The 10,603-nt window shown below is 40.5% G+C and overlaps 1 protein-coding gene across 1 annotated transcript; it reads right to left on the reverse strand.

Annotated features, from left to right (window-relative positions):
* Window positions 1-5,113: 5,113 nt before the first annotated feature.
* On the reverse strand, window positions 5,114-10,105 carry LOC128428664 (amphoterin-induced protein 2). The gene is made up of 2 exons (XM_053414889.1): window positions 9,865-10,105; window positions 5,114-8,472 (listed from the first exon to the last, which is right to left on the reverse strand). Exon 2 carries the CDS (start codon window positions 8,374-8,376, stop codon window positions 6,895-6,897), a length of 1,482 nt encoding a protein of 493 aa, XP_053270864.1. The 5' UTR covers window positions 8,377-8,472; window positions 9,865-10,105; the 3' UTR covers window positions 5,114-6,894.
* Between the last annotated feature and the right edge of the window lie 498 nt (window positions 10,106-10,603).

Here is a 10,603-nt window from a genome sequence, read left to right on the forward strand (position 1 = left end):
TGCTTCTTAAGGCCGACGCATTCTTCTGCAACTGCGTCGGTGGCTTTTCACGCAGCTGTGTCGCAGGACTCTTTCTCTTTTTTTTATTCTCTTTTTCGTCAATTGTTTATTTACATAGCCTCTGCGGCTCCTCGTAGCCTTTTTCTGGCGGACAAATCCACCAGTCAGTGACGGGTTATACAAGTGATCATACTTTCGGATCTCTTCTGCCAAACGCTCTTCTATTTGGTACATATTTGTTCTTCTAAATCTTCAGTTGTTTCTGCTGGTATTATGTGGCATGAAACCGGAAATGCGACTCCGGAAAGGATGTAGTAAGCAGACCAATCACATCCCTTGCGGGCTGCGTAAGGCCCGCGGAGTTTTGTCTATAGTTAGACAAATTGGGCGACGCACGTAAGCACGTAAGCACGTAAGAAGAGATACATAAGCACGTAAGGGGCCCGGAAGCCTCATGCGCTTGCGGGCTCGTGAAAACGCAGAAGCATGCGCCGGCCTTTAGCCCCGGACTAGTACTAAAGAGACTCTAGTCCATCATCATTTCTGTTAAACCATAGACTGCACATAAAGATGGATGACGTAACTCCCCTTCCTCCAAGCTATCCAGAAATGAAGCCACAATATCCTGGAAATGAACGCTGCCATCTTGTGCAGAAGATGTCATTAGGACCAAGAGTCTGCGCAGCAGCAGTTGTGTAATAGAGCTTAAGTATTAAGATCCTTGCTCGACCAATTATGAGTCAGTCTCAGCTGTCAATTGTGAAATTCCGACCTGTTTTATAACGAATAAATACCTAAAATCAAACTTGAACTTCAGTGGGATGATAGAATAACAACTACCAAAAAGAACGAAACCATCTTCGGAAAAAATGTATTTGACTTTTGTGGACATTTTGATTGCAATAGGCAACTTTAGCACAACATGCCAATAACTCTGACCCACTAAACCTTTAAGCCGCACAGATGTCACCTCTTCGTGCCATTTTAGGAGAAATTTCACTGTAATTTTCCACAGATACTGTGCAATGGTAATGTTGTGAATCCTACAGAATTATCTAACAGACCTCGCAACACTCAGCATCAAAAAGGGCATCAAATGTGCGCTGTAAAACTTGTTTTTGCTTTTGTTTTTGCCCATTTTAATGAAGAGCGTCATAAGCTCATAATCATGCCACCTAGTCCCAACTCCCCTCCATGAAATCGCTGCTAATAAGCTCGCCTTACATGTTGACAATATCAGGTTAGTCTGGCTCTAATCTGCAGTCATAACATCAGCATTCCTCTCTATCTCAATGTGGGCTGAACACTCATCCCTTCAACAAATGGCTCACATCACTCTCACAGCACTGAATCACATTCCCTCCTCTGTCTGCCTCCCCCACTCTGGCATGGCCCTTACTCTAAAGCACATTAGTTGGTGAAACATCCATTCTGCAGCACTTCTCACCTAAGCTCTTACCGCTTTGGTCTCAAGCACTTTCACTAACTTATGCTCAGGTGCTTTGATTATAAAAACTCAAAACATCAGCTACAGTGTTTTGTTTTGCAGAAAGAAACTTTCTGGCTGTGATATGATAAATGTAGTGGATTTTGAAAATTGTTTCACTTTAAAGTCACATTTAGCCTGACCTTTCTCTCCCGTGCCTGGACACGTTGGCCAATGAGCGGCCTTCCATTAAAAGCCTGTACTCAGTTCCCAAAAACAACTCCTAAAAGAAACCCCTTGACCCGAGCTTGTGAATCTACCACATAAGTTCAAATAAAGACAGACAAAAAGTCTCAAATTCCTCCCAATATCAAGAAATTAAGCAAAAATATCCCGGATACAAACACTGCCTTCTTGTGCATTTAAACCCAGAGTCTGCGCAGAAAAGATGGGGGGGCTGACACATCTACTTGAATCAATCTCAGTTGTCAATCATTATGTTTTACCCGTTTTTTATAGCATTAAAGGATTTACTGTGGTCCAATTGCTAACATGGAGGAGTTAGGATTTATGACCCATATTGTAGCCAGCCAGCAGAGGTTGATCAAGGCGCTTTGCGTTCCCTCATGGTAAACAGTCATATCCAACATTTTCAGATACACTCTACGATCTATGAATCCAACTGTGAATCTGGCAGCGGTGTCACTAGTTAAGAAATACAAAAATAACAAAACTGTGAGTTTGCAAAAGCCATACAACAAGTAACAGTAATGTCATCCATCAAACAAAAAATGGTTTTATTAAAGGTATATCTAACATTACATTATTACAAAAGTGAGTAAAAAGACGGAGACTAGCAAGGTCATTTTTGATTAACTTCACATTTGATTAACTTCACATCCAAAAGATAAAAAACATGAGGAAACCCTGCAGGATGTAATAAGCTCAAATTATTACGGAACCAATTTCCTCACCTTTCTGCAACACCCAATTTAATGGTGAGCAGAAGTTTTTCACAGTTATTATAGAACCCACATGGTGCATTAGATATTAATCTTTTATTCTAGTGATTGAATTTCTGTCCATTTCACCCTTTTTCTCCCCTCTCTCTACTCTGTGGAGCGAGATCTGCAGAACAAGATTGTCCATTTCAAAGCTGTAGGTACGCCAGGAAATGTACAAGTCAGAAACCTGTTTGTTACTTATTTGTTAAATAATTTATAGTGTCAATAATATTCTTCACTCCGAATGGTTTTATTTGCGATGAAAAATTTAACGAATGCCAATGCAAGTGGTGATTTTTTAATGGAGGTTTCTTCATGCATTAGCAGACATTGTTAGAATCTATACAGCACATATACAGCAAAGTGTGGAACAAGTGCTACCAGCGTTAGAGGACCAAACTCCACTAAGGCTGCACACGTTCAGCACATTTTATTTAAACATGAAGTCCCTGGAGATAGGAAATCTCTTCTTCTAGGGAGAAATGCATCATCAATTTTTGATGCATCTCATAAGAATGTTTGAAACAACTTTACATCAGTTATGTGCGGATATTTCAGTTCTGGCTCCATTAAGAAACCCAATGCAAAGAAAATAGTTACATCGACTTTTGAAAGTATTGCAGAGTGAAGGATGAAGAATCGTTTGAGGAATCAGTTATTATGCGTTACCTTTCATTATGAACCACAGTCTGCAGGTAGTATGATCACCAGTGTTTCTGTTTTTCCTTTAACATCACAATGCTAATTGAAATGTTAACAGTTGTGGATCAACTGTTATGAGGCCGACATTAATAAAATCATGTTAATTAAACATTGGGAACAATTTGCTAAATGGGGCCATTGTCTCGTATGAGTCCCCATTAATGTTTCTATTTAAGATACAACTCACACATCAATTACACTCCTGAATTATGGATAGTCAGGAAATTACTACATTTATATTAGGCACAGAAGAGATTACACGCCTCTGTGGTTTTGGACTTCACGTGAAAGGATATCCTTCTGCTCTGTTGCTACCACTGTTGCTACTGATTCTAATTCAGCTGCTCCCAGTACTACCGTCAATACCACTACTCCTATATTATAAGACCTGTAACAATGTGAAGTAATGCATCAAATCTAACTGTACATTAACTAACTGTAACTCATGTACATTATTGTGCAATAAATCAATCCAAAATGAGAGTGTTTACCAGTGATACGCTTTCATAAAAGCACTACATGTACATTTGCACCTGATAACACAGGTCCACAAAGCCAGTGTTATACTTTCTGCATCAAAAAAAACACAAACACCAAGTAGAAATATCATGAAGAGCCAAGTCTCAGTTCTGGCAATGTTCACAAGGCTGGGAAGAAGCAAGTTAGCCAGTGTTCTGACAATTTTACATGCCACTGCTAATGCTACCATTGTTAGGTGGCAGGCAGATAGGTCAAGAACCATTCCTATTATCTCCTTTTCATTTGACATATGTATTGTTAATTGCCCAATGAAGTGCAGTGTCTAAATCTGGTGTGATTTGGACTAGCGATATGTTAAATATTAAGATCAACAAACTTTGAATAAACAGGCAAAGAGCAGCAGTGGCTGGGACTTGTCAAATTAAGCGACATTGTAAATCACAAGAACAGCGAATTCACATCATCTGGCACATTCTCAACAATGCTAACATCCACTGATTCTCCAGTTTGGGTTTGAAGTACTGAGTCAAGCTTCACCAAACTTAAAATAAACCGGTGAACAGCTCTTGAAGCCCTGAAGCTGCACCACTGTAGAGTCACGCAGCCAGTCCTTACTCGCCACGGCTCAAGGTCACTTTTACAGTTTTATAACGAGAGCTGCCATAGGACAAGCGAACATGCACTAGATAAAAAAAGGGAGTCAGAAATTAACAAAAGAACCCTATTAGAGGTCAAGCTAAAAAAAATACATCCTTTGATTCTCATGATTAAGCTGTATAGACTAATCCTCTTTAAAGAAAGAAAGGCAAGAAATTAAGACAAGGCTACAAATGAAATTAAGAGAGTTACTTGTATCTGTAAGACTCAAAATACAACAACAAACTGGAGAGCTGCTATTTTCTGCAGATACAAATGTTAATTCATAAAAATGATATCATTTAGTAAAGTGCCAACATGTTCACACACCCTCAGCACTCTCTATGTCACAATGCTGAACTTTGAATGCTCCTTGTAATGGTGAACAGCGTTAGGATCTTAAATTAGTCCCAATGGGATCCATCACTACCTGAAGCCTCCATTCAACACCTGAAAAATTCCTCTCACCAATGAATGCATGAGGCAGTTGTGAAACACTCATCGTGTCCTTAATAACACAACATAGTCTTCCTACTTGGAAAAGCTATTGGCCAACAAGTGTGTAAGGGGGAAAAAAAGGTTTGGGTTTTGCCTCTTTTTTTTCCCACGCACACTGGAAAGGCTTGTAAGAGGATTTTTGAAAATGCGATTTGTTGACTCACTAAGAGGTTATTTGTCATCCTTAAATCCTACTGATGTAACACTACTTTTCATCTTTCACCCGAAAAAGCCTTGTTTCATTCCACATCAGAGTAACTCCAAAAAAGGTCGGACCAGAGAGAGACGGCAAAAATGCTGAAGATAAGAGCTAAACAAGTTGAACACTGGTATATTCGCCTGCAGGGATAAAAGAACACACGCATGCTGCAAAATTGAAACTGTTTATTTCATCCCTACAAATATCAGTCATTGTAGTCTTGACAAAGTGATACTTTCACTGCTTCTAATTAAAATGCATCCTGTGTCTAACAGAACAACAAATATATAAAGTTGAGAGTGTGTACATGTACAGCCATGGAAACTATAACAAGACTCTTGGCACGTTGGAAATGATTCCACACCTATACGAACTGACAAGGAGGACAAAGGAATGTAGATCACGATGGGCTTGGGGCGCGCTGGCATACCTCCCTCTGATTTCTGTGTCACTGATCTGGGCTGACTGGGGCTTCATGGAGGAGCCCCAACTCCACAAGGTGGAGGTTGAGCGGGGATGTCCAATTTTAACAGCAAGAAAAGGGAACAGGTTGACAAGCATGAGGGATGCTGTCTCTTTATTTACAGACATTGTAAGAAGTATTCCTTTGTGGCACATTTTTATACTTTTACTTTTTTCATTTGGGCATTTGTCAAGCAAAAGATCCATGCTTATTCATTAGATTAAATGAGACACAAAAATAATGAGAAAGAAATCTCTAATTCAAGTGGTAATCCAGCCATGCAGATTGAATTTGTCTCTACACTAATGTAATGGAGAGGACTGGGACTTTATGTGGTGTCACAACAATATGAGCAACATGTGTCCCAGTTTTCCAAATGACCCCTTTTCAAATGACCCAATTTTAGTAAAAAAAAAAGAGGAAATGGGTTTGTCATTTGAGTTAACCAGACTTTAAAGAGAATTCAGTTCACTGAATGCATTTTGTCAGACTAAAAACAAATCGGTTTATCTGTCTGTTTTCTTACTTTCTTACCGCCAAATAGCAGTGCAATGAGCAACTACTTTGTCTTTGGGTATTGTATTTGGACAGTGTATTTCCAATTGCATTTTAGACCAATCCATAAAGATGTGATTGAAGGGTAGACTTTCAGCTTTAATTCAATAAGAATAGAACTTGTCCTTAAATAGGTTACTTCTGAGACTGTGCATTTGGAAAGACAATTTATAAAAATGGCTCTAATTCCTGAGCAATTAATGCTATATTTTTGTTAAACCCCGTGAATTTAACCTGAAAGTCTATAATTCAATGACATCTTCATGACTTTCATCCATCCAATGTAGTACTGTACATAGATAAGATCACAAAAAGTGACACTGTCAAAACATAAAAATTTGACTTTCACATTGTTATATTAGTAGGTAAATTTTGACCTGACAAAGCTCAGATAATTTCACATATATACAGCTGCCATGTTTAAATGATATGCTCCTCAGGAAGAGATAAACGGATTGAAAATAACAAGGTTCTTTGTGACAGCAACATTCACAATGTATATACTGTACAAAACCCATCAATGCCTCTTGCAGTTTATCAAATCAGGTGTGAATATTCCTCTCTGCCCAATTTAAAAATCCTCCCACATTATTATGATCTTTCTGCTCTTTGCGGTGACAATTTCCTCTTGGTAGCTACACAATTTCCATATGAATTGAATGAAAAACAGACCACTTACAGCACAGCTGAGACACGATTGATATTCTGCCCATACATAAGGACTGAACAGTCTGCTTCAGAACAACAAACCCTACAGTGGAAAAGTACTTCACAAGAATCACAGTAATCTAGTTTACATCAAATGGAGGTTTTCACCTTGTACTGAATCAAGACTTTAAAAAAAAAGCATTGTGGTTCAGACTTTAGGAATACATGTGTGTAAAATGTAATTTTCTTGCTACGCTATTTGAGCAGGATCTATGGGGGTCTGTCAAACTGTCTTACTTCCATTCTTTAGAATTCCCTCAGTGGTAACATGACCCAAGTTCATTGCTGGTGTTTTGGAACCGCCAATATCTGAGACCTCTGCTTGAGGCTCTAAGAAGGCCACCCTCTTTCCATTTGACCGCCGCTCTCCTGACTCTGCCTCTCTGGGGTCTGAACAGAGAAGGATGGCTCGCCCACCGCACCCTCTCGATCCACCCCGGCTTTCTCTGCACCTACAGGGGGTGAGGTAGAGGTAAAGCAGCACCAATATGATGCTGACCACACAGGAAGCAAGGGTAGTGAACGCAGTGTTGAAATGCTCTGTTCCACTGCGATGGGTCAGGCCACTTGCAGAGGCAGCGCTCAAGTTTCCGACCACAACATTGACCTCAACAGACTCGTAGGGGTCATAGTGGCGCTGGCGGGCTACCACACACCCATATGTGCCAGAATCCTCTATCAGTGCTCCTTGGATTTCAAGGGTGCCATTGGGGAGAACTATTAAATGGGCACTTGGATCATTTGTTGATGAATTCAATACAGTCATTGGGGTAACCCAGAACACCACAAGGCCCTCCTGGGTTGAAGATGCCAACCCTGGACATGGCACTCTCAGCCATTTACCAGGCTCTTCTTGGTAAGTCTGAGACTCAAGGGGCATGTTTGACACTCCCTGCTGGTTACAAATAGGTCCTGTTCCAGAATCATCCCTGCATGGGTATCCATCTCTGAAGTCCATCAGGGGTTGGTACTGTTTCCACATCCAGTACTCAAGTAAGGCGAGTAAAGCACAGTCACAGACCAAAGGGTTTTCCTGCAAATAAATGCTACCTTGTTGGGTGAGAGACAGCAGACTCTGGACAGGCACCTGAGAGAGCCTGTTGTAGGACAGATCAAGAAAGGTCAGGTTACGGGGCCCTCCAGGTTCAAAATACAGCCCAAAGGGAAAAGTCTTCAGTCTGTTCCCTGAGAGGTAGAGCCTCTGCAGGCTGTGAAGATCACTGAAAGCCCCTGGGTTGATCAGGACGATCTGGTTGTCATACAGCAGGAGTTCTTTCAGTTCATTCAACCCAGTGAAGAGGGAGAAGTTAAGCACTGTTATTTGGTTGGATGAGAGGTCCAGGTGCAGGAGATGTGGCGTGACATTGAAAGCATTTACCTCAATTTGGCTTATGGTGTTTCGGCTGAGAACCAGTGTAGCAAGTCTGGCAAATTGTTGGGGAATCCAATCTGTTGGCAGGGTAGTGATAACATTGTGGCTCAGGTCCAACCGTGTGGCATAACTTGGTAGATCAAAGGGCGTCGTGGACAGATTGCGGCCGCTGCAGGAAATTATATCACTGGCACAAATGCAATCAAGTGGGCACACAGCCACAGAGGGAGGGAAGCCAAGACACAGGAGGAGCAGCAAGGCTGCAGCAGGAGGGTTGCAATGGCGGCCTCCAACATTGGTCTGGGCTAAAAGCTGTGACGCAATAGGGCGCATCCTGGTCTTCCCTCAGGGTGGGCTCTCAGGTCACGGTCTCACTGGGTGTACACATGTCAGTTTTAAAAGCATCCGATAATTGACAGCTTTTATCAACTGAGGAGAGAAAGCAAAGCAGATACAGATAACATAGAAATTAATCTTCCACAACATTTTATTATGGGATATATATCCCCATACTGTCTATTTAACAGAATCTACAATATGCCTCAATCATAGGAACATTTCAAATAGGTACATGAGTCAGCCACACTGTTAAAACCAGTTTTTAACAGTATTATTATATATTATTATTATTAATAAGCCAAATTGTAAATCAAATCTAATTAAGCCGTATGAACACATACGGTTTAATTATGTGTTATGATGAAAATGTAACACAGGGAAAGGCATTATATGAATGCAACTCTAAAAATAAATAATGATCCACATTTAAATCCATCAGTGATCGCTGCTGGCATCATCTGCACCTGACAACTGTTAGAAACTGCTAGAACAAGTGTAATTTAATCCATACATGTTTGTAATCCATACCCCTCTTCCATTTCCCACCAACACAATACAATCTGCTGCCTGCTTTATCCAACACGTTGTTTTATCTATTCTTTTCATTCCTTTTTCTCCCTTTATAAGGTATTGCTCTAATATAAAATGTATCTTGGACACTTTCCCTCTTCGGTCTCAATTTTTGCAGATGATTATGCCGCTCAATATAAAAGGCTAATAATTCTGATCAATAATTAAAAAAAAATAAATAATGCAAAATATGTACCATGCTGAAATGTTTTTAAAAACTATAACATATTAATTATAAGTTGCATGCCTCAAATTTTCCAATTGTCCACAAGCAGGTGTTTTCACTGCAAAGCTGTGCACATAATGATGATTTAATAAGCAATAAGTAATCATGCAGAATAACTGTAAACTGTAAACGAGTACAACTGTGGAACATTTCAATTGATTGGTTATATGTCCATAGAAAATAAATGTGGATCAATCAAAGAATAGGCTATAACTATAACTATAATGCACTCTTCTTAATTGTAGGATTTGCCTTTTATTGTCGTTTTTATGCCATTGTAAACTGAATGTAGAATGTTTGACTAGAGACTTTTAAAGAGGTCACGTTTGGCTCTGATCAAATTATTCTGGAAATCTTTCAATATTTCCTGACTATCTGGACATAAGACAATTATCAAGCACGGTTAAGCAGATGAATTAATACTGAAGACTTGTCTAATACCTTGTGGAGTAAACAGAACATAATAAAATAATGTAAGAAATGAAAGTGAAAGTGAATGAAAACGAGTAAAATTAAAACTGGTTGTGGGTGAAAACTGTCCAATATCACTATAATTACTGTTATTATTATTATTAGAAATAAACTCTGTACTTTCCTGTTCTCTTCCTGCACATGACTGGGAGATAACAGGCACTTTTTTCGTGGAACCAAAACAGAACAAACAATGAAGCCAGCCGACAGCTCACCTCCGCGCCCACACCGCTGCCTCTTCACAGCATCGTCTCCACGTCCAGACGCGGAACCACGTCCCGCTGGTGAATCCCAAAAATCCGAAACGCAACTTCGCGCATTTGTCTGCTTCCACCGATGAGGATAATCCGCCGAGAGTGTGCGGGAGGTTGGGGGGACGGGGAAGCCGCGGCTGAACTGCTCACCTGCAGGTCGGGTTGCGTGTCGCTGCGGGAGGGGTCGTCCTGAGAGTAAATACGGACCTGATCAGCAGCCAACACGACAATAGTGAGAGAGGGGATGCTGCCCGGAGGAGGACAGGGAGGTGGAGGAGGAAGAGGAGGAGGAGGAAGCTTCAGCGCCACAGACTCAAATGATTCTTCCACAGCTGGATTATTTAAATCAGGTTCAAATGAGTCAGAGGCAAGTTAACCACCAGGCTCAAATTCGTAATGGATTGAAAAATTATTACTTTACGTTTAAGGTATACACCTTATACACCTCACACCTGAGTGGCAGATGGTCGTTTTAAAGGGATAGTTCACCAATAAATGGATGGTCCATTATCTATTGACCACTATGCCGGTGGAGGGTTGAGTGAAGGTAAACAGGGTTGCAGCCAAATCCAATACAATTGAAGTTACGGGTGAACACTTCTTCAAACATAACATGCCTCAATACCGCCCCTGTTGTTTCATCCCAGTGTCCGTAAGCCCAGACATATAAATTCGACTTAAATTGCATTGGATTTGGCTG

The sequence above is a fragment of the Pleuronectes platessa genome, chromosome 22, assembly GCF_947347685.1.
Source record: "Pleuronectes platessa chromosome 22, fPlePla1.1, whole genome shotgun sequence".
Lineage (NCBI taxonomy): Eukaryota > Metazoa > Chordata > Actinopteri > Pleuronectiformes > Pleuronectidae > Pleuronectes > Pleuronectes platessa.